We start from the raw sequence: 24,220 nt of genomic DNA, 5'->3' as shown, positions 1-24,220 counted from the left end.
GCCAAGCTCCTCTCCTTCCTGCCTCAAGGCCTTTGAGTACATTGTTCCAGTTTCTTATAACACTCCCTAGAGCACACCCTTGCGTCTGTCAGGGCTCATCTGAATCACTGCTTTCTAATGTAAGCCTTTTCTAACTTTCATTACTCAATCATTTACCTGTGTCACAGACTCCTTCATTTTCCTTCATAACGTTTATCACAACGGAAACTACAGAATTATTTGTGTGATTTTTGTATTGTTTGTCTTCATCCTACTCTGTAAACTTCCTAAAGGCAAGAACCAGTCTGCCTTGTGCATCCTACTGACCTTCTACCACCCAGTATCTAGCACATAATAGATACTCCATTAATATTTGTTGCATGACTAAAAGAAAGGAATTTCTTAATACGTACATAGAATTTAAGGACACTCCTCCAACTTTGTCATGTACTGCTAGTTTAATAAACCATGATTCCCTCCTAATAAGCTCAAGATTAAAGGATTTTGGTGGCTCCCACACTGGACTGGGATTCGATCAGCATACACCTGTCACAGCTGTACTAGTTGTTAAAATATTGAAACGCTTTCCTATCTATTGGTAAACAACCACTGCACCAGGCCTACAGAGTTGTCTCCCCAGCCCCTCCAAATCCTCCCATCCCAACTCTGGTCCCTTACAACTAAAGAGTTAATGGTTAGCCCACAAGGACCTCCAAGACACTGCTCCAGCTCCATGGCTGGCTGTGTCCTTTCTGAGTGGCTGATGTTTATGCATTTGTTTATTCCTCACAAAACCATATCTTATAGATATTTTTATTGTCCTCATTCAGAAAAAATAGATAATTATCCAGGGTCATATTGTCAGCATGTAGGAGAGTCAGGATTTGAACTCAAGTCTGTCTTGTTCAAAGAAAGAAAAGGAGTGGTCAGCTCTTTTCATTCTCTGCCTCCAAGAGGATGCTTTGGCTCCTCTGACACTTACAAAGCAGATGTGACACGCAAACCTTTTGAAACTTTTGGCAGCAAATAAGTTTGTATAAACTCATTTTAGAGAGCACAAAAACCTGTCTGAGAAGTTTAGATTTATCTTATAGGAAATAAGAAGCTGATTTACCATTAAAAGACTTCAAGCAGACAAGGATATGATCTGACACATATTCTTAGAAAAATCACATCTGACATTCATTTTTAGAAAAATCAGAAAAAGTAGAGGTGGATGCCCTGAAAAATGCAAAAGTGGAGACAGGGAACCCAGTTTGAAGATTATTTAATAACATGCTACTTCACCCTGCACTTTTACATTATGAAGATGGCTTCTTTCTTTAAACCTCATGAACTCTGCTAGTTTCAAACTTTTCTTCTGCAGCTTCCTCACCTCTCTCAGCCTTCAAGGAATATAAATGTCAAATGACGAAAACATGAACTAAAGTAGAACCCAAAGAGATGGGGAGGATAGGATAATTCAAAGGATAGTTAGAGGCTAGAAAGGACAAAATCTTGAAACCAGTAAGATGTGGAAATGACAAGAAAGGAGGAGGCAGAGATCATTTCAGATTTGTAGCTACTGGTGGAAGCGGTGTCATTTACTAAAGGAGGAAATATAACATAAGAAGCAAATTTTGGGTAAAATCTGGTCAGACTGAGTTTGAGTTGGCTGTAGGACATGCAGAGAAAACTGTCCTGTAAGCAGACCTTCTACTGGAATAGACAGACCTTCACTGTCTGATACCAACACATTCTCCTTTCCATGATCTCCCACCATTTCCCTTCATGCAGCACTTGCACTAGCTCTACCAACATTATCACTCCACAAACATCTTCCACCTCCATGCTTCTGTGCCCACTATACCTTCCACCGAATACCTTTTCACCTCTTGTCTCCCTGAGACATTCCTTGTAGGTCTTCAAAATACAGCTCAAATGTTATTCTCACCAAGATAACTTCTGAAATCTCTCAGATAGCAATAGCTACTCTCTCCCTTCTCCTCTCCACTTTGTACTTAAATTTATTCGAGTGATTCCTTGATTAATTTCTGCCTGTAAATTATGTGAGGGCAGACCCCTTGTATTTTTCTCATTGTTATACCTGCAGTACTGAGAATAGCATCAGGAGAGTAACACAGATACACCTGTTCATATATACATATATATTAGAATAAATGAAAAATTAACTTCTCATAGCATTTATCACATTGTATCTTAATGACTTGCTTATGTTTCTGTTTTCCCTACTAAGCTGAGTGAGTTGAGAGCAGAGATATCTTTTAAATATTTTTTCAGTGTTTGATAAGAAATTAAAGCACAGACTTTAGTTTACATAACAATAAATTGGGGAAAAATTGCAAACACAGATTTCTGGGGCCTATGACTCAGAAATCCTTTCAGCAAGTCTGAGATGGAGTCTGGGAATCTGTATTTTAGCAGCTCTCTAAGTGATTCTGATCATGGTTGTCTGAGGACTACACTTTAAGGAATGAAGGGGAAATGATATACAGTCCTTATTGTATTCATCTTACTTTCACTTTTTTTTTTTAACACCAGCAATTACTGACCAGGATACAATAAATCTTTTCACTCAAGGTAAGTCTTAAAATTATTTTGTAAATACGGTTTGCCAAAATATAAAGAGTAAATGTTCAAGTCATTTGTGCTCTTTGCCAAGGCAATGTCTATTGAGGTGGTATCTTTATTCTTAGTTCAATCATGTGGGTTGCTGTTGAGACAAGACATCGCTGATTCCATTGGCGCATGGAGTGATGGTTAGGTTTAGAAGAAGGAAGAAGTAGTAGTGGCATTCCACCCAGTCTGTATCAAGTTTGAACTCATGAAAATTTTTTGGCAGCTTTGGGAAGCTTTTCCTGCCCTGGTTCCATGGTGGCATTTCTGTAGACTTGTAAACTATGTCTGGTGACATCATTTATATGGCTTCTCCTAACTACCAGAATAGCTTGTTTTGTTGTGGATCTAGATTAATCATAAAGTATAATAAAAAGAATTATAAAAAGTGTTGTCAGTTTTATGTCTATAACCTGAAGGAAAAGTCGCTACATTCCAATGTCATTGTGTATACTCTCAGGCTAGTACAGCAGAAACATAATCCCTGGAAAACAGCAGTTTACTTCTCTGGCTGATAAAATATAGTTAGAAATTAGTTCCAATGTCCCTCGATAGCTGGCCAATCTCAGATACTTAAGTGATGTTACAAGGTAATGCTACCTCTTTGGGTGTTTTTCTACTTCATTATATATTTAATTCATGCTTCTTTTCAATGAAAATATGCTTAAGTAATTTACTAGAGAATTTGGTTGGAGAATGCAGCAAAGGAACCTATGTTTCATGTATATTCTTAATAGAAGTCTGGTCCTCCTCTATCTGGGAAGTCTGTTAGAAAAAATGCCTTTGGATGGTTGTCCTATTGACGCAGTATCACTACTTTAGAGCCAGCCCAGCAACAGAAATTGTTGGTGGTGATTTACCTTTAATTTCTTAGTAATAGACTAAACAAGAGGAAATAAATCATGGGAATGGGAGGTGAGAGAAGTTAAGTGATCAGCTTACCCCAGCCCATTTCAGCTTTGGCCACTGGAGTGTTCCTGGGCTCTCTTAAGATGTTTAAATAAACCTCATCTAGATACTTAGAAACCCTCAGTTACCTTCAAGAACATTCTGTGGACCTAAGGTAACTCCTTATCAAGGACATGATTGGTAATATACAGTCAGTTATGGAGGTGGACAGGAACCTCCATGATGAACTGCATTACCACTATGGAATCTTCTTGTGAGAACGGTTTTCCTCCAACTTCAACGTGCACATGAATCACTCATTAAAACAGCTTCTAATAAGTTCTGAGGATCTAACGTACAGCATGGTGACTATAGTTAATAATATGATACTGATTCTTGAAAGTTGCTGAGAGTAGATCTTAAGCATTCTCATCATGCACACACACACACAAAAAGTGTTAACTATGTGAGGTGAAGGATGCGTTAATTATCTTCATCTTGGTAATCATTTAACAATGTATATGTATACCAAATCATCACGTTGTACACTTTAAAAATATACCATTATATTTGTCAATTATTCCTCAATAAAGTTGTGGGGGGGAATGCAGCTTCTGATTCATTCTCTGGTGTGGGTTTGAGAGTCGATATTTCTTTTTTGTTTTTTAGGTTAGAGGTATAACTGACAAATAAAATTGTAAGATATTTAAAGTGTACAATGTCATGATTTGATATATGTATACATTGTGAAAAGATTCCCCCCATCTAGTTAGGTAACACATCCATCACTTCACATATTTACCCCACCATTTTTTGTTTGTGGTGAGAACATTTGTTCTACTCTCTCAGCAAATTTCAATGATATAATAGTGTTATCAACTATAGTCGCCATATTATACATTAGGTCCTCAGCCCTTATTCACCAGCTAAAATTTGTACCCTTTTACCAAAATCTCCCATTTCCCCCACCTCCTAGTCCCTGGTAACCACTTTCTACCCTCTGTTTCTATGAGTTTGATTTTTCTTTTTCTTTCTATTTTTTTTAAGATTCCACATAGAAGTTATACTATGCTGTATTTGTCTTTGTCTGGCTCATTTCACTTAGCAAAATATCCTCCAGGTTCATTGATGTTGTTGCAAATGACAAGATTTCCTTCTTTTTAAGGCTGAATAATATTCCATTATTCCATTGTGTATATATATGTATATTCCATTGTATATATATATTCCATTGTGTGTGTATATATATATATTCCATTGTGTATATATATATATATATATTCCACTGTAAATATATATATTCATATATATATATGCTACACTTTCTTGATCAATTTATCCACTGACAGGCACTTTGGTTGTTTCCACACAATGTCAACATTTCTAATAAGCTCCCAGGGGATGCCCAAACTGCAGGTCCACAGACCACACTTTGAGTAGCAAGGTGGAAATTTCCTAGTGAGCCTATGGCCTGAGCTAGTACGTCCACCACTGACCTATCTTAACCCCCAGTCATGAGAAATTCCAGAGAATTTTGAAGCTGCTCCAGAATTTGAAGCCCATATGCCAATTAAATTCAGAAATCTTCTCTAAAATGTAGTCTATAGACAAAAGTAGTCACATAAGTACTCTAAAAATATAACATATTGATCATGCTTTTGGAAAGACGAGCATTTCCTGGGGAAAAGTAGATAAAAGGCAAGGCATAAATGATGGAGAGACTTGCAACATCTCCCAAGTGTGTGAATTATGATCTTCCCAGCACATTAATCCCCTTTTCTCATTAGAATGTGGGGCCCGTCCGGACCTAATAACATTGTCCGAGGAGAGAATCATAGGAGGCACTAGGGCTGAGGAAGGAGACTGGCCGTGGCAAGTCAGTTTACGGCTGAATAATGTTCACCACTGCGGAGGCGTCCTGATCAGTAACACGTGGATCCTGACAGCAGCTCACTGCTTCAGAAGGTGAGGCCACAGCTACCTACCCATCTGGGAACAACTAGGAGACATATACATGAGGACTCCACCCATACCCCCAGGACAGAACATGATTGGATTGAGTCAGAAATAATTCAATGCAAAAAAATTAATGAGTCTTTTCTTCCTATTTTATTATGATAACAAAAATATTTTTCTTCCTTCACCTTGCTAATTTACTCCTACTTCTCTGTTTCAGGTTATAGTATATCATCATGGTAAAGAACAAAGATTTATATGTCAGAATGTTTCAATTAAATCCTAGGTTTGAAAGCTTAGGAAATATACTGAACCTTCATAAGCTTCTTTTTTTTTTAGTTTGTTTTCAAATTAGGGGCAAATTAGGGACATACTATTGTTTGTATGTATGTATATTATTACTACTAATAATAGTCTAACACACTGTATTATGGTTATTAATAGGATTAAATACACTAATGTAAACATACATTAAATGTTAGCAAAAAGAATTGTTGCAGGAAATTTGCACGTTATATCATGTAAGCTGATCAGCGGGCTGATGGCTGATCTCAGACTGCCTCATGCCATTAATTTATTCGTTCAAAAAAATGATTGACTGTCTACTATGAGCACAGTGTTGTCTATTATAGAAGCTAATTAAACAAACACTGCCCCTACTTTAAGGGAGCCTACATTTTAATGTTGGAGGTACACATGCACAAAAATAATGATCAATTATAGTTATTAGTATAAATAATATGAATTTAAACAACTTATAGAGAATTCTTCATTGATGTGACTAAAGGCTATGGCTAACATTAGGGTAATAAACTGCCAGTGGAGAGTAGGATGCATAACCTTATCCTACTGGCATAAAGAAAAGGTCCTACTGCCCATAACAGAAGGACTTTACACTTCAGCATGACTACAACCTGTTAGGGTCAGACATACCTCATTATTGGGGCATCCTAGACCCCAACAGTTGTTGGGAACTAAACACAAAAAGTTCACTCAGAAAAGGGATGGTGATCTGACCTCGTGTGTCTCTGACCATATCTATTCTCTTCTCAGATTCTTTCAATAACCGCTGTCTAAAATCCAACCTCCTTACCACATTCCCAAAAGCCCTCCATCAGATCAATCCAGACTTATTTCTCAACCATGAACCTTGAGGTCCAGCCAGATTGTATTATTCTATTCCCCTGGCCTCTGCCTACATATTCCCACTTAAAAGCATTTGCTCAATCTGCTGCTTCTCCCTAAAATGTTAATAATCCTTCCAAATCTCCATTTCTTCCTATTCGAATTCTATAAAACCTTCACTATTTCTAAGATGTCTTTTGCAGACTTGAGGGTACTGCCTCATAATACAGTGCCTGTTATAAAAAGTGTTTGTTAAATTAAGAGGGAGCAAAGTTTAACGAAACTAGTGCATGGTTTCTGAACAAAAGTTTTAGGAAACCCCAAATTATTCTGAATTTTTATTATGGCTATTTTATAACAAGATTTTTTTACACAGTCAATAAATTTGAAACTTATTCTAAAAGATACTTTCAGAGTTATCAAATTTCTGATTTAGATTGACACATTTATTGCTGTGTCTCAAATAATACAAGAAATGAAATTCACAAAAAATTTCAATCTTCATTGTCACCTGAAAGGCCAAAGAAAAGGAATGGCACTAATTGATTTCAATCACTTCTGAGTGTGGAAACTGGAAATGCTAATACCTGGATTTAGCAGGCACTTAGCATAATCAAGGATGTAACAGAAACATTACTGGATTCTAAGCCCTATTCTGACCCAATCACCAAAAGCTAAGTAAAGAATATCACTGTAATGAAAGCCACAGTTATAAATATCATCAACGACTGCCCAAGGAATCCATCATTTTAAAGGCTTAGAACGTCTTTGAATTTTCCCTCTCCAAATATTTCTATTCATGACCATGATTGATCCAGGAGAGCTGACAAACTATGTGAACCTTGTATTGGCACCCTCCCTGTACACTTGATTGTCACTGAGAACCCATCGATGAGGATTTGTTTGAGGCATGACCAGCCTTATATCAAGGTACATAGAAGTGATGAGGCCCTCATAGAGAGGCTTCTTGAATTGTCACCTCCTCTATGAAACTTTCCCTGATGCTCTCTTCCCTCCCCCCATGTTATTCCCACAGAAATTTGCTTATTTATCTTTAACAGTAGTCCCTGTGATTTATGATAGTTAATTTGTCTCTATCAGTCTCCTCCGTTAGTGTGAGAGATACTCAAGGACAGAGACCATAATTATTTACATTTTTATTCTCAAAGACTCACATTATTCCTTATACAAAGTGGGCACTTAGTAATGGCTGGTTGAACTATAATTAACAAAAACAATAGTTACCTTCATTGAGCGCTTACCTTGTGGCAAGCACTAATTGACACAATTTACTTGTCTGAATTAATACTTACAATGGTGCAAGAGGTTATTATCAATCACATTTTATGCAAAAACAAACTGAGAATTAGAGATATTAAGTAACTTGCTCTAAATAACACTGTTAATATGTGACATAACCAAGATTTAAATCTAAATCTAACCGGTTCCAAAACCGTACTCTCATTTACTTGCTGGAAGAAAGGAAAGGAAGGGGGGGGGGGAGGAAGAAAAGAAGAGTTTCTTTAGACTCTTCCCCATAAAGACCCTGAGCAAAAGAAGTTCAATGCAAAAAATCATGTATTTGCTTGTTGTTAACTATTTTTTTCTTCAAAATTTTTAACTAGCAGTCACTCTTACACAAGCTACTGTACCTTATAAAAGTCATATATGCATATACACACACAAACACACACATACATACACACACACATATATACACCAAAATCTTCAACAAGTATCCCACGTAGTACAAAAAAATTCTTCATCCATTAACAAGAAAAGGAGCCCCTTATCATCACTGTTATTTAAACGGAGCTTCTAGCTAAAGGCAAAGAACAGAAAAAAATAATGATTGGAAGGAATGAGTTAAAACTAAAGACGACATTATTTCAGACTTCTTATAGTTGCTTGGATGGGAGGATGTAGAAAAGGGAGAAATCAAAGAGGAGATTTGTGGTATAATAATTATTACCGAAGAATCAGAATATCCTCACTGGAATAGAAAAACACCAAGATGTTCACCACTCCAAGATATAATTTTTAAAATCTTTCTCTGTTTCTTTAGACAAGTGATTACTCATTGCATCAGTAAAGAGTTAAACTCATTTACTGGCCATGTAATACAGAAATATATAGCAAAGAGATATTGATCTAATAGCTCCTAGATGGTGGTGGGGGATGACAAACAGAAAATCCAAATATTTGAAATGTTCACAAATTCCCTATTCAAATAGCATGTTTTCATACTTTTTCAGCTACTCTGATCCTCGGCAATGGATTGCCACCTTTGGTATTTCCACAACATCTCCTACACAGAGAAGAGGAATAAGGACTATTAAAATCCATAACAATTATAGACCTGCAACTCATGAAAATGATATTGCAGTTGTGGAACTTGACCTAAGCATCACCTTTACCAAAAATATCCACAGGATATGTCTCCCAGAGGCTACCCAGAATATTCTACCTGGTTCCACTGCTTACGTAATAGGATGGGGATCTAGAAAATATGGTGGTACGTATCTCAGGAAAAATAAAACCAAACCAAAAGAACAACAATATCTCCTGGTACCTGTTATTATGTAATTTTTTAAACCAGGGAACACCTTAAGGACAGGTTCTATGGACAGAACTATCCTATATTCTGGTCAGCATAAGCTCTAGTTATTCCTGAATTTCCTCAGCAAAGCAAAGCAATGCCTCTAGAAACTATGTGGAATTCTCAAACATTGTAATAGGGAAATATAAAAGAAAGTGATGAAGAAACATGAGTTCTTCAATGATCCAGAGACTGTGTAGGATTCAAATTCCTCCTCTATAAAGAAAAAGAAATTTTGGGGGGCCTGCCCCGTGGCGTAGCAGTTAAGTGTGCGCACTCCGCTGCTGGTGGCCCGGGTTCAGATCCTGGGCCCGCACCAATGCACCACTTATCAGGCCATGCTGTGGCGGCGTCCCATATAAAGTGGAGGAAGATGGGTACAGATGTTAGCTCAGGGCAGGTCTTCCTCAGCAAAAAGAGGAGGATTGGCATGGATGTTAGCTCAGGGTTGATCTTCCTCACAAAAAAAAAAAAGAAAAAAAATTTTTTAAAGAGGATTTGGATAGGTGTTCTCTAAAGGTTTTAATACCCTTTAAGGTATTGACAGCCATTTAAGGTATTCTGGGATGAAATAAATCCTGGCTCTAGAGCAAGAAACTCTATGTGTACATAAGCATTGCTCACACTTGTTTATTGAATGAATAAATGGAAATAAAAATGAGGGCAATGTGAAAGAGCAAATATAGCCACGGAGAAATAAGAGTATCAGCCAGGGAGTGGAAGGAGAGCAGTAAAAATTCCCATGGGCTTCTACAGCTGTTGCAGATGGGCTCTCCAAGGAATAATGCAAAGGCTTAATTATCCTAGAAAATATTTCATTGTATTTTTACAGCCCAAAGTAATTCGGTGGAATAGACAAAATTTGTGCCAATCACGAAAATGGCAGTGCCATTTTGAAGGAACATACATATAAAATAAATTAGCCCCTTAGCCTTGAAACCAGATTGATTTCTCTTTTGTTGCTAGATTAAAGGTTACTAAATATGTAATTTTCCAATTCAAAATCTCAGTGGGGAATTTAAATGCTACTAGTCAATTTTAAGATAGCCGATTTATTTTTTTTTCTCTTAAGGTCTAAGGGACACTGTATCACAAAGCTAAAGTAAAAAAAGAAAAACTTACCTGTGTAAAGGGGTTATCCTTCTCTACTATGGGAATCTTTGCTGAGAAAAAGCTCCTAAGTACATCTTCAGTAGCCTTCTTTGCTAAATAAGAAATAATGTTTGGAGTACATTTATTCCTTCCCATTTTCACCATAGAGTCATTAATTTATATATCCTGAAGTCTATTTTCTTCCTGCTTTTATACTTAACAGGCAACACAGTTGCAGATCTAGAGCAAGCAAAGGTCAATATAATAAGTAATGATGTATGTAATGCACCAGCTGGTTATGATGGAGCAGTCTTGCCTGGAATGCTATGTGCCGGACTACCTCAAGGTGGAGTGGATGCATGCCAGGTAAATTGAAGACAATGTTATCAGTGTCATCATCCAAGATTATAAGCACTTACTAGCCTGTGATACTGTGACAGGCATAGAGGTAACATAATTATAATTGACAGCCCTGATCCTCTAAAAGTTTATGATCTATAGAGATAAAATTCTTATATGAAGTTGATCTATCATGAGACACTAATTCTGAGAAGCCAAAGTGCAGAACAGTTAAAAGTCCACGCTCAAGAACCAGACAGATCCGAGTTTGAATTCCTTAAATCTCTATAACCAATCCTTTTATCTATAAAGTGGGGATAATAAAGATAGTATCTAACTTTTTAGGTACTACTAAAGATTAGATGGAGATTAAATGTGTCAGGTCCATACTAAGCAACGAAGAAATCTCAGCTACCTCAGTTGTTTCTACTGTTGTTGTTAACCCAGACGATCATCACTAATATTAATAACTTTAATCTCAATCTTTTAACCATTAGGAAGGATTAAATAAATTAATCACTCATCTAAGAGTCATAGACAATAATTGATTTTAAAATAAATAACACCTAAATATCAGCATCTTGAAGATAGAAAATTTATATAAAAGACTTAGTTACTTGAGATACAACAGTTCCCACAGTTGTAAAACAACACAAATGAGAAAAAAAATCTATATAGATCTAGCCTGTAATTTTCAACCAAATATAAAAACATAAACAATAAATATGAAATTCTTACAAAGTAATTAGAATAAGATTTTAATACTAAAATTTTAATGAAATTATCTGAACAATTGATGTGGTTATATCTTTTAATAGATTTTATTCCTATGTCTGAAACCCAACTCCATATAATAACAGCAGCAACTACTCAGTATCAGAAATTACATTTCTGAAATTAAGAAAAATCAATCTGTTTTCTTGAGGAATCTGCTGCCGTTTTCCTGGGTGAATTGAATGCAGAAAAATAAGGTTTATTCTTTCCTCAAACATTACTGACTTTTATATTTAGTGCTCACATTATTGAAAAAGTGGATAAGAAGTAGTTCCTCCAAATTTTTGCAAAGACCCCAATCCATGAGCACTTTCCCCAAAATGAAACATTTTTATTGACTGCAAGTTGCGTGTAGGTGGAGGAGAACTGTTTATCAATTTTCAAAATACTATTAGTTACCCTGTGGCCCTTTACTCCCTTTAAGTGGAGATGTCTTTGTGGTAGGGAACGCTTCTTGCACTCCTTCCTATTTCTTTTTTATTGCTAGCCCTGTAACAACAAATTCTTAACTTTCACAGTAGTTTTCCAAAGAATTTACCAATCAAATAAGCAACACACCTCCAGACTGACAATTCCAGATGTACTAAGAGCATTAATTAGAACTGACTTATGGATACACATGAGATATAAAAAGGTGTTACTCATGCTTTACTTACGATGCCCCTTACCCTCTGCATACACAAATTCTGCTCTTCCTCCTAGTCTAGTTCAAGCCATAACTCTTCATGAAACTTTCTCTGTGTGTTCCACTCCAGGCCTCACTGATTTTCAGCTGAAATAATAATGCATAGAGCTAGTGTCTCAAAAAAAGTCTCTACATAAGAGCTTACAAGATCCTATTTGTTTCTGTTCATTCATTCATTCATCAAAAAAAAAAAAGTATTAATTACTTTCTATGCGCCAGAAACTGTGCTAGCACAACAATGCAATCTCTGCGCTCAACAAGGCTATGGTCTAAAAGAGAGAACACAGGCTTGAATGTCTGCCCAATCAGGCAGTGAAGCCGGCCAGATTCAGGAAAAACGACACGTCCCTCTTAGTTTAACATTTGCTTGCCCACTCTTGGTAAGACATTATGCAGAGAAATTTCTTACTATAGAAGAAATAGCAGCAAAAACACAATGATGAGAAAGCACTGAGAACTGGTTAACTGGGCACATAAGCATGATCTAAAGAAGGCAGGGGCCAATCAACTCCATGCCGTGCTTGCCATGCAAGTTGGTGATACACACACTGACCCTTCTCCCCATCTAGACTGCTAATTAAGTAGGTATGGAAGAACTAGCTACTAAGAGCAGTCAACGAATGACAAACTATTCTAGAAGCACACTTGGTAATAATAACTGCCTTTTATGAGTACTGACTATATGCCAGTCTGTAGTCAAAGTGCTATGAGTGTTTAACTCATTTAAACACATAAAAACATTATTTACAGATGAAGAAACTGAGGTACAGAGAGGTATTAAATAGCTTACTGAAAGTCATATAGCTGGTAAGTGGAGGATTCAAACCCAGGCTATCTAACTCCAGAACCCACAGACTCAACCCATCATGCAGCATGTAAGACCTAATAAATTTGTCTCCCCAACTAGATTATTGCATGCACAAATATATGTTGGTTGGTTTATTATTATAATTGTCTGGTAAGTGTTTTATAAGGAGTGTTTTACTCATTGCCATGTAAATTTTTTTTTGATTTTTCACCAAAAGAACTTTTGATGACATACTATGCATCAGACACCATGTAGAGTGCTATGAATAGGAAGATAAGTGAGACTCCTAAAAGCTCATTCATTCAACAAATATTTCCTTAGTATCTCCTATGGGGTAGAAGCATAGGATACAGTAGTGTCCAGAATAGGTATGCCCCTTCCCCGATGGACCTTACAGTACAGCCAGAAAAACAGACACTGAACAAGTATCATAAATGCAATGGGTGTTGCAGAGATGTGCAGCAGCTACAACGAGGGGAGCTGATCCAGTGGGAGTGAGTTCAAACAGGTAGACAAATGTGCTTGCATAAAATGATGACGAAGCAGTGAGATACACCCAGGATGTGGAAACACAGGCGGTGAAAAACTCCTTTAGCCCAAAGCTGGAAGGGGTGGCATGGGGAGGAAGGCGCAGGTCAGGGAAGGCTCCTTGAAGGAGGTAAAGCCTGGGATGAGTAGCAGTCAACCAGGCAACTCATGGAGTCTGGGAAATGTGTTTCTCATCTTCTCACACTTGTTGAAGGAGGAACGTGTGTACTTGGAGGATTTCAGTAATTTTCACGTGACTTGGTATAATAGTTTGACACGAAATGTCATACTAACTTTATTTACTGTCATAATGGATGTGACTTCTACTGCCATAGAAAGAAACTCCTTAATACCTTTGGGTTGTCTTCACACTTACATAACCAATCATTCTGTTTCCTTCAGGGTGACTCTGGTGGCCCACTAGTACAACAAGACTCCCGGCGGCTGTGGTTCCTCGTGGGGATAGTAAGCTGGGGGTTTCAGTGTGGTCTGCCAGATAAACCAGGAGTGTACACTCGAGTGACAGCCTACCGTGACTGGATAACCAAACAAACTGGGATCTAGTGCAACAAATGCATTTCTGTTGCAAAGTCTGTATGCAGGTGTGCCTGTCTAAAATTCCAAAACTTTACTTTTCAGCCACAAAAGAAACTGAAAGTGTCCTATTTCAACATCCTGTTACATACATATGGTTTCACAAACACTGTTTAATCTTTCTTTATTACTACAGATTTTATATTTTCTCAAGAAAACTATATGAATATGGCATAGCACTGTGGCCATGTGCCAGGGGAAACAGGAAACTAGTGACAGAGATAATAATTTTATTACAGTTGTGATAAGTGCTAGCAGTAAGGAATACAGGTACCCTGAGAGTGGATACCAGAAGGACCTGGATTTCTTCAGGGTCACAGGCATCATCTCTGAGGAAGTCTCATTGAAGCTGATAAGTGGGCAAAGTTTAGAAACTTGCAAAGGAAGAAGTGGTGGAATAACATTCAAGACAGAAAGAACAGCATGTGGCAAGAAAAATACTATTTGAAATTTCTGGTTACTCAATATTTTATAGGTGGTGTAAGTCCTAAAATTAAATATATGATGTCATTTTACAGTTCTACGGCAATCTTAATTATCCTCTAAGAACACGCTCCCATCTGAACTAACTGATGAATTTCAGGCATTTAAGATCAAAGCTAAAATATTCACTCCTCAACTGAGACCCAAAGAATTATAAATAATTTTCATGATAACTTTTATTAAAAATATCCTTCATCTACATGAAGGAGAGAATATATCTCCTCTGTAGAGAAGCTGAGGAAATACACCTACACAACCTTCTCAGGCAACTTATAACTACACAGTACTTTTTAACAAGTAAATAAGAGTAATTTTAAGAACTAAAGATCACCAGTGGCTGTTACTTTTGAGAGTTTAAGCACTTTCAATGGCTAAATCCAAATAATGAATTGAAAGTCATGAGGACAAAAATGGGAATAGTTGGTTTGTAAAAAGAAAGGCTTTTTAATAAAATTATCTTTTAGAGAAAAGGAACTTCTCTCCCTCCCTCCCTCCTTCCTCTATACACACACTACCAAATAACAAATTCAATAAAATCCATTAAAATTTAATGGTACAGCAATTTATATAGTCTGAATCATGAACGTTACTGAATTTTTATGGGACCCTAGCATAGCTAAAGGTTGGTTATGCATGATTTTCATCTATGTGTCAGGGCTTCCTCCTTCTAAAAGGTAACTCACAACACCTGAGTGTCAGAACAACTAAATTCATTGTGATGAAAACTTCTTGTATTTTCTCATGTAAAACTGTGAAGAGATCTGCCTTAAAATTTTAAGGAAAAGAAAAGAATATTTAACAAATTCTTGGTGAAATGTACAAATAAATCATTGGTACACCTTATTTCAAATAAACTCTTGGAAATCATTTCCCTGCCTAAGTATTTATGGAAGTTATGATTTATGAAAGACAACCCAAAACAATTTCTTTAATTGGTTCTCCAACAAGAGAACTGCTAACTAGACTAAAGGCTTAGACCTTCTGCTGCCCTATAATCCAGCTCTATAACTGAGGCAAGCGCCCAGCTTGACACTCCCTGGCTACACGCCGTGAGGACATCATTTAGAGGAAGACTTAAGGGGAGTGTGTTTCTGTGCATGGGTGTGTTGGTGTGTCTGTATGTGTGTGTGTGTGCATGTGCCCTCATAAACATATATAACATATCATATCATAAACATATTTTTGTTTATTCCTGTATATTGAAAGCTATAAATGAAAGTATTTATTTAGCAGAAGACAGAGAACATTCAATTATTTATTAAAAATAAAATATTATTTAGCAAAGATGCACATTTTTATGAAGAGACATTTGAACATGAGAACACCTATTTTAAGAGCTTCTTTTTTTTAATGTACTGATGAGTTCCATTTTCCTGATAGCTAAGTAACTCCATGAAAGCAATTTTGAATATTTATGGGAGGGGTAGTGATTCATAAATCCTTTCAGTCCTTAAAAAATCATTCCGGAAACTCTGACAGGGACTTTCTAGCACCCTAATTCAGTGCAAGAAAGAGTTAGTAATTCCAGAGAAAATCCTGTTCAGCATATAGAAAACACACAGACTAACCAATAAAAAAAACATGGCACACACAGTGAATATTTGATATTTAAACGGAATCCTCCTGAGTTTAAAATAGTGAACAGAACTAATAAAAAAAGCCAGAATTATTCAAGCAAGTTTAGAGCAAACAACTGATTATTGCACTACTTGGAGGTGCAATTAATTACAGAGTGTAGATCATTCATTTAACAAATTTGTTGAGCCCTACTATGAAACTAAGATAAACTAATAAAGCTAAGATAAACAAGACATAGTCCCTGCCCCTAAGATACTCAGAATGGTGGTGTTGACAAACATTTATACAATATAACATAATGGATACAACGATAAAGAGTAGAATATTTATTACAGGATAACAAAAGAAGGGAGGTCGTCCTAGAGGACTCAGGGAAAATATTTTATAATAATATCAAAAGTGAGTCTTCCAGAGCATCAATTTGCCATGAACCATAATTACTCTGTGGTTAGAGAGACGGGGATAAAGAACTTCTCAGATTATTCATCTAAATCTGTCACAGGCTCTAATCTATACAATTCAATTCTTATTTTCCAATTTGCTAAACATCAAATGGTTCAAACAAATCCAAAATAGATTTTCTCTTTATAGTTTTCATTCATGTCTATATAATCCAAATCTCAAAACCCAGTCCTTTCCATTTATAATCAATCAATTTGATTAATCTCCTAAGGAGAAAACAGGTCATTCCCCTACACCCATATTTCTAGTGATTCATTTCTATAAGAATCAGTTGTCTTTTGAAGAAACGGGTCCCTTATCATCGAAGATATTTAAGCATAAGCTAGATGATCACCTGCAGAAATGTTTTAGAAGGGCCGGCCCCATGGCTTAGCGGTTAAGTGCTCGCGCTCCGCTGCTGGCGGCCCAGGTGCGGATCCCGGGCGTGCACCGACGCACCGCTTCTCCGGCCATGCTGGGGCCGCGTCCCACATACAGCAACTAGAAGTATGTGCAGCTGTGACATACAACTATCTACTGGGGCTTTGGGGGAAAAAATAAATAAATAAAATTATAAAAAAAAAGAAATGTTTTAGAAGATTTCTGCAATGAGTCAGGCTTAAAAACAGATCATTTTCATGGTCCCTTCCAGTCTAAGATTCTACCCATGATAAGCAAATAGTTTTGTGGGAGCATAAGATCTCTGTGAGAAAGAGGAACTTCAAAGTATTGGGACATTTGTTTGTTTGTTTAATCTGGTGCACAACCATGAAACAAATTATCTAGAGTAAAAAAATCAAACAGATCAGAATTCAAATTAAGCAGAAATCCATTTTGGAGAAAAAGGCAACTGAATGAAATTGAGGAATTAATTCAGAAAGCAAACAGAGCTCACAGGGCATTTTCTAGGGCTACCTCTACATTTAATCTACCTCCAATCAACGAATTAGACTGAAATTACTAGTGCAAAAAAAATCAGTTGATACATCAATAAAGGGTTTTATCCCTGCAAAATTCATCCATCTAACCAGTCATTCATTTTTCAATCCATCCCTTTGTTTATCAATAGCTTTTGAGCACTTACATTGTGCCAGGCACTATTCTGGGCTAGTCAAGACAACTTCTAGGAAAGAACAAGCCAGGCAAAGGAAGAAGCAAGTGTAAAAGTCCTGAGGTGACTACAAGTTTGTGGAACAGTAAGAAGTCAGTGTGGCTGAAGCAAAACCAATGAAAGACAGACTGGTATTAGATGAAGTTGAATAAATACGCATGCAGGCCATATAAAGAAGTTTCTATTTTATTCTAAATTTGAGGGCAAGAGTTTGGAGGGAAATCATATGATCAATTTTCTATTTTCTAAGGATTAATTTGGCTACTCTAAAGAGAAAGAGCTACAAGAGGACAAAAGTAGATGGGAGATGAGTCAGAAGGCTACTGCAACTATTGTTGTTATGTGTCGTCAAGTCAGCTTCTACTCCTGGCCGCTCTATGAATGAGTGATGTCCACAATGTTGTGTCCTCAGCAGCCCTACTGAGTTCCTTCAGACTCATGTCTGTGGCTTCCTTTGTGGAGTCAATCCATCTCATGTTTGGTCTTCCTCTTTTCCTGCTGCCTTCTACTTTTCCCAGCATTATTGTCTTTCCCAAAGAATCCTGTCTTCTCACGATGTGTCCAAAGTAGGACTGCAAAGTTTTATCATTTTTGCCTCCACCAATAGTTCAGGTTTAGTTTGCTCTAGGACCCACTTGTTCATCTTTCTGACAGTCCAGGGTATCCACAGAGCTCTCCTCCAACACCAAATTTCAAATAAATCAATTTTTTTCCTGTCAGTCTTCCTCACTGTCCAGCTTTTGCACCCATACATAGTAATGGGGAACACGAGAGTGTGGATAATATTGGGCCTTGGTCTCTAACGACACTTCCTTACACTTGATGATCTTTGCTAATTATTTCATTGCTGCCCTTCCAAGCCTCAGTCTTCTCTTGATTTCTTGACTGCAGTCTCCATTTAAATTGACGACTGAACCAAGGTAAACAAAACCTTTAACAATTTCAGTGTCTTCATTGTGTATGTTAAAGTTGTGTAGTTCTTCTGTAGTCAAGATTTTTGTCTTCTTGACATTCAAATGCAGTCCTACTTTGGCACCTTCTTCTTTCACTTTCGTCAGAAATCTCTTCAAGTCATCGCTGCTTTCTGCCAGTAAGATGGTGTCATCTGTGTATCTTAAATTAGATTGTCGACATTTCTTCCACCAATTTTCACTCCTCCTTCACCTGAGTCTAATCCAGTTTTTTTTGTATACGTTCTGCATACAAATCAAACAAAGAGGGAGAGAAAATGCACCCTTGTCTGACACTTTTGCCTATAGGAAACCATTCTGTCTTTCCATATTCTGTCCTGTCAGTGGCTTCTCGTCCACAAGATAGGTTACGCAGCAGTAATCCAAGGAAAAGATGGGACAGAGTTGGATTGAGGTGCGAGCAACGAAGATGGTGAAAAACAGTTGAATTTAGAAAATATTTGTAGGGAAAAACAACAGAAATTTCTGATAGAGTAGATTTAGGGACCAAGGGAAAGAGAAAGATCAAGGTTGACTCAAATTTTGAGCCTGAACAAGTGAGAGGAAAATTTGGGAGGAGGACAGGGTTGGGGGGTAGGGAATCAAGAGTTTCTTTTTGAATCAGTTACATTTGAAATGCACAAGCAATCAGATCAGATAAACAACTTTAAATACACTTCTGTAGCTCAGAGGAGGGAATGAGACTGGAAATATCAATTTGATGGCATTTACATTTTCAGGGGACAAAAGCCATATTGTATGACTAGAAGAAAGAATGAGAAATGTAGCTTTCAGAAAATAATGTAAGGAAATATTTTGATAACCTTAAGAAATATCTTGATATCTTAAGGAAGATGAAAAAAATGATTTTAGCATCACAACAAAAATGGGCTTAAAAAAAAATGTTAAATTTGATTTTATTAAAATTAAGAACTTTTTGTTATTCAGATAAAAAGATAATATTACAGAGTGAGAGAAGATATTTGCAATACATATAACTAACAAATAGCTTGCATCTAGAATACATATAGAATGGCTACAAATCAATAAGCAAAATATAGATAACGTGATACAAAAATGGACAAAAGAACAGAAAAAAGAGAAATCCAAATAGCCAATAAACATAAGAAAAGGGACCCAACCTTATTAGAAATAAGGATAATGAAAAATAAAGCCACTATAATATACCACAACTACATACCAATGGATAAAAATTGAAAGTCTAACAATATCAAGAACTGGCAAGGATGGAGGAATGTAAATTGTTTTAATAAACTTGGAAAAAAATTGGCAATATCTAATAAAAGATAGCATATGTATATACTATGACCTAACAATTCCACTCCAAAGTGAATACTCTAGAAATAGGTGCACATGAACTGGAATATTCAAAGCAGCATTATTCATAATGGCCAAAACAGTAGAAGCAACCAAATGTCCATCAACAGTAGAATGGATATGTAAATTTTGTTATGTTCATGTAACGCAATATCATACAGCAACAAAAATGAATAAACTAGAGCCACACTTAACAACGTGGATGAACCTTAAAAACACAAAGTTAAACAAAAGGAGTCAGTCACATAAGAATATATACTATACTATTCTCTTTATATGTTTAAAAAACTATATTGTTCAGTAATTCATTCTTACTCATAAAAAACTATTTTTAAAAAGCAAAGAATTTATTGCCAAAAAATACAAGACAATGTTCACCATTAGGGGAGCAGGGTGGAATTGTAATTGGGAAGGGAAAGGTAGAGAGTGTTACTGAGCAAGAGACCCCAAGGCCCAAAGTGCACAGACAGCAATACTTACGGCACCAGCTTTTGAGAAAAGAAAAGGCTTTATTGCAAGATGGACCAGCAAGGAGACAGGAGGCAAGGCTCTCAAATCTGTCTCTCCGATCCATGGTTTGGGGCGACATTTAAGAGGGTAGAGGGAACAGGCTGGTACACCAAAGTGCTGGCAGGGCAGGTTTCAATTGGAGGGCTTTAAACATTTATGGTAAGGTGTGGGAGGGGGCTTTAACACTGGACAACAGACCCCTTGCTTCCAATGAGAGGCCGGCTTTTGATTTCCGGTCGTGTCCTGGTTCTTTGGTTCCATGAGGGAAGAATCATTGGTTCTGGGTGTTATTTCAGGTCAAGATTTTCTCCTCTGCACATGCTCTGGCTACATGATTTGCAGTTTTTTGGCTTGCTGTCCCTGAAAAGCAACTTCAACCTTCTGTTGATAAGATGGGGTCAATTAAAACTGGTCCCATGATTACAAGAGCTGCTGGTTTGTTAGCAAACTTCTATGGATATTTCCTTTATAGTAAGCCATTAAGTTGGACATTTATGTTTTATGTACTGTCCTGTCTGTGTATTGTTTTTTACATCTCTGATGCAGAATATTTGTAGGCATCCCCAGGCATGGTGAGGGGAAGCAATCAATAACTCTCAGGTCATTCAGGAAAGAACCCTTGAAGAAATATATGAAACTCTTTTTTAAAAGTATATATCATGATGGACAGCAGGAAAGGCATTTTATTCCTCTTCATGATCCACACTAATATTTTAATAATAGTTTTCACTTGAATTTTACACATCTAGCAGAATTGCCTATCACTGTTAACATTGTTACTATACTAAACATTTCTAGCTTGCAGGGTTCTATTCAAATATTAGGTTCTAATTATTTCACAATTAGTAACTTTCCTAAACTATAAATTTTTGATGGTAAAATAAAAAAGATACATATAATCCCATTTTTTGACAAGACACAAGCTCAGATGTTTCAGAGAGATTGTTAAACAATTGTACTTGCAATAATAAAATAAAAGTAACAATGTTTTAAGCAATAAAAGTTTGTGTATATGCGTATGTGTGTGTTTAAATAGAATGCTTATAATAGTCCTCAGAAATAATGAAATAAATGTCCCCAAGTTTTCTTTGCTGGTAATTTTCTGCCTTTCCATTTTTAGTGCCTCTCTAAAAAAGATTATAATATTAGGATTAGCATTTTGCAGTTTTCATAATTTGGAATGCTTTCATAGAGAAAGTCCTGAAGTAAGCATCCTTTAATATTCTAATCATTTCCATTTTTATGACACTAGCAATGTATTTTCCTGTTTTAGTTATACTAGTCAGGGTTTCCTTCCAGCTATTTCTTTACTCGATTTGCAGCTGGGCAAGAAAACTATTAAATTTAGTGGCCAAGTCTATGACTTTAAGACACCAATATATGTTCAGAAGAAATAAATTCAGTAAATCCCTTGGATATTACTAGATATTTAGATGTTTGAACTCATAGCAGGAAAATTTTAGAATTTTGCCTAAACTTAATTCATCTAGTTTTCTAGATGAATTATGAGTGTCATGGACTCACAATTTTTTTGGAAATTAATAAAATTTTAATTAAATGTCTACCAAGTGAAATATTATGCTAACTACTAATTGTTAAATCCAGCATTCTGAAACTTTTCATTACATTTGAAAACAATTTGAAGGTTAAATTTTCTCACTTTGCAAGAATTTCCAAGGATGCATGATGACTGCTGAGCTATTACAGCCAAATAATTTCAGAAGTAAAATTATCAAAATTTTTTCAGGCTCTTTTCTGGCAAGAAAATCTCTATTGAATGAAGGATGTGGGTGAATTTTAGTGCTTGCTTTGATGTTGGATGGGACCTTCAACAGGAAGAATGCCTAAGACCTAGGCTCCTCAAATGGCCCTGAACCTTGCTGGGCCTCAGCTTTTTCATCGGTAAGGTGGTCCTTGAGGTCCCCTGAGGCTGTGGCTCAGCTCGTCTATTCCCTGAAGGTGCCAGCTCATCTGTGCAGTGAGAGGCTCTGGCTGTGGGACAGCGACGAGCCAAGGGAGGCCCTGGCTGGCAGGCCACGCTCCAAGTCTCCACCAGCTCCCCGGATGGGTTTGTTCATCCTGGTGGGCACCTACCTCAAGGTGGGGGGTGGGGGGTGGAACCTCAGTGGCACAGCCGCTCCATATCAGCTACGCCCTGGCTCTTCCTGACCCAGCTGCAGTCGGGGTCTGTGGCCCCAGCAGCACCTCAGTGTGGAAGCTGGACTCGTAATTTTTAAAAGTGGGTTTTATTGCAGGCATACACACTAAAGAGAAACTTTAACATTAGGTTAGAGCCTTACAGATACATTTCTATATGGCAACTACACAAAGATAAACTTGATAAACAGCAGTGGTAGCTAGTAGTCTAACTACTATGTTTCAGTGTTGGATAATCTTTTCATATCATCATCAGACATTTTTCCATATTGTTACTTTTAGAAAAAGAAGGTATGAGGAGGGCCAGCCCCAGTGGCCTAGTGGTTAAGTTCAGCGGGCTCTGCTTTGGTGGCCGGGATTGGGTTCCCATGCATGAACCTACACCACTCGTCAGTGGCCGTGCTGTGGCAGGTGGCTCACATACAAAATAGAGGAAGATAGGCAGCAGATGTTAGTTCAGGGCAAATCTTTGTCAGCAAAAAAAAAAAAAAAAAGAAGGTATGAGGAAACAAACTCAAGTCATAATATAATCTAATGGTCACAATTATTTGAAGTAGTAAGTATTTTCCTTTAAAAAGATATTCAAACTTTATGCAAAAGGTCAGAGAAGTTAATTGATGTGACCAAGTTCACACAGGAGGAAATGGTAGAATACAGCTCAATCACTGATTCTCTGATTCAGACCAAATCTCCTCACCACTGCCCATCACGTCTCGGCAGCCATTTACACTGTTCTTCCTTCCTCACTGGTCTTTTGAAGAACCATGTGTGCATGGGCAGTGTTTCCATTTCTTATCTACAAAGCTTCAACAATAATTTTCCCCACTTCATAGAGTTTTACTTCAGATAAAATGAGGAAATGTGAGCATTTTAATAAATTGTACAAAACAGACAATATAAAACTTAGTTATTAAGAAAAAAGATTAAAAAATAGAATAACTCCGAACCAAAAGAGTTTTTTAAGCAAGTGGGAATTTTTTTGCTCTGAACACATACAATGAGGTAATTTATTTCACAACCAGCTATATATTCTAAAAACCTATTTTATATTATTCCTTAATTTTAATTTTAAGCAAGATATTTTTTTCTAAAGATCTAAATCACACTCAAAAAAGAAGAGCCACACTTTAGCAGAAAGTGAAAAATCCTCTTGCACTTGGAGTTTCTGATTTTATTAGGTGAAGGATTTCAGTTACCTCCAGTCTGTCTGGGTAGTTAAATAAAGGCCATCTCTTTTTTGAATGGATTGCACTGAGCTCCTTTTCAGAATTTATGCCAAACAAAACGTGATCAGGGAAAATTAAATTGTGAAAGCTTCAAAGTTCACACTCTCTTGTTACCAACATTTGCATTTTCTATTAAGTGAAGTTAACATTACACTTCTCTTTTTACACACACTCTTTTACACTCAGGCAAATAGCTTTCCTCAAGTTAGTGAAAAAGAAAAAGTTCTCATAAAAATGTGTTCTGAATCTTTCTTTCGTAAAAATAAAGCATACCCACAGTATTATGAAGTGAGCATTTGTTAAATGATTAAAAAATTCATTTGGGTAGAACTCTAAATAGACAATTTCTCTGAATTCTAACATTAATATATTAAAAGTGTTAACATTTTCAGGCTTACCCTACTATTAAAGTCTATAAATTGTCCAAAACTTCCTCTCTCTGT

At 36.7% G+C, this 24,220-nt stretch overlaps 1 protein-coding gene across 1 annotated transcript in view; it reads left to right on the top strand.

The window, feature by feature from the left end:
- LOC131409236 (transmembrane protease serine 11D-like) overlaps positions 1–13,953 on the top strand; it is a 39,617-nt gene extending 25,664 nt beyond the window's left edge. The window contains exons 6-10 of the mRNA XM_058546331.1: positions 2,521–2,559; positions 5,271–5,448; positions 8,820–9,079; positions 10,479–10,621; positions 13,792–13,953. Coding sequence (XP_058402314.1) covers positions 2,521–2,559; positions 5,271–5,448; positions 8,820–9,079; positions 10,479–10,621; positions 13,792–13,953 — 782 coding nt within the window. The remainder of the gene's footprint in view (positions 1–2,520; positions 2,560–5,270; positions 5,449–8,819; positions 9,080–10,478; positions 10,622–13,791) is intronic.
- Positions 13,954–24,220: the final 10,267 nt, after the last annotated feature.

Source organism: Diceros bicornis, chromosome 8, assembly GCF_020826845.1.
Source record: "Diceros bicornis minor isolate mBicDic1 chromosome 8, mDicBic1.mat.cur, whole genome shotgun sequence".
Lineage (NCBI taxonomy): Eukaryota > Metazoa > Chordata > Mammalia > Perissodactyla > Rhinocerotidae > Diceros > Diceros bicornis.
The sequence above is the reverse complement of the archived record's forward strand: the minus strand, read 5'-3'. Positions and strand labels throughout refer to the sequence as shown.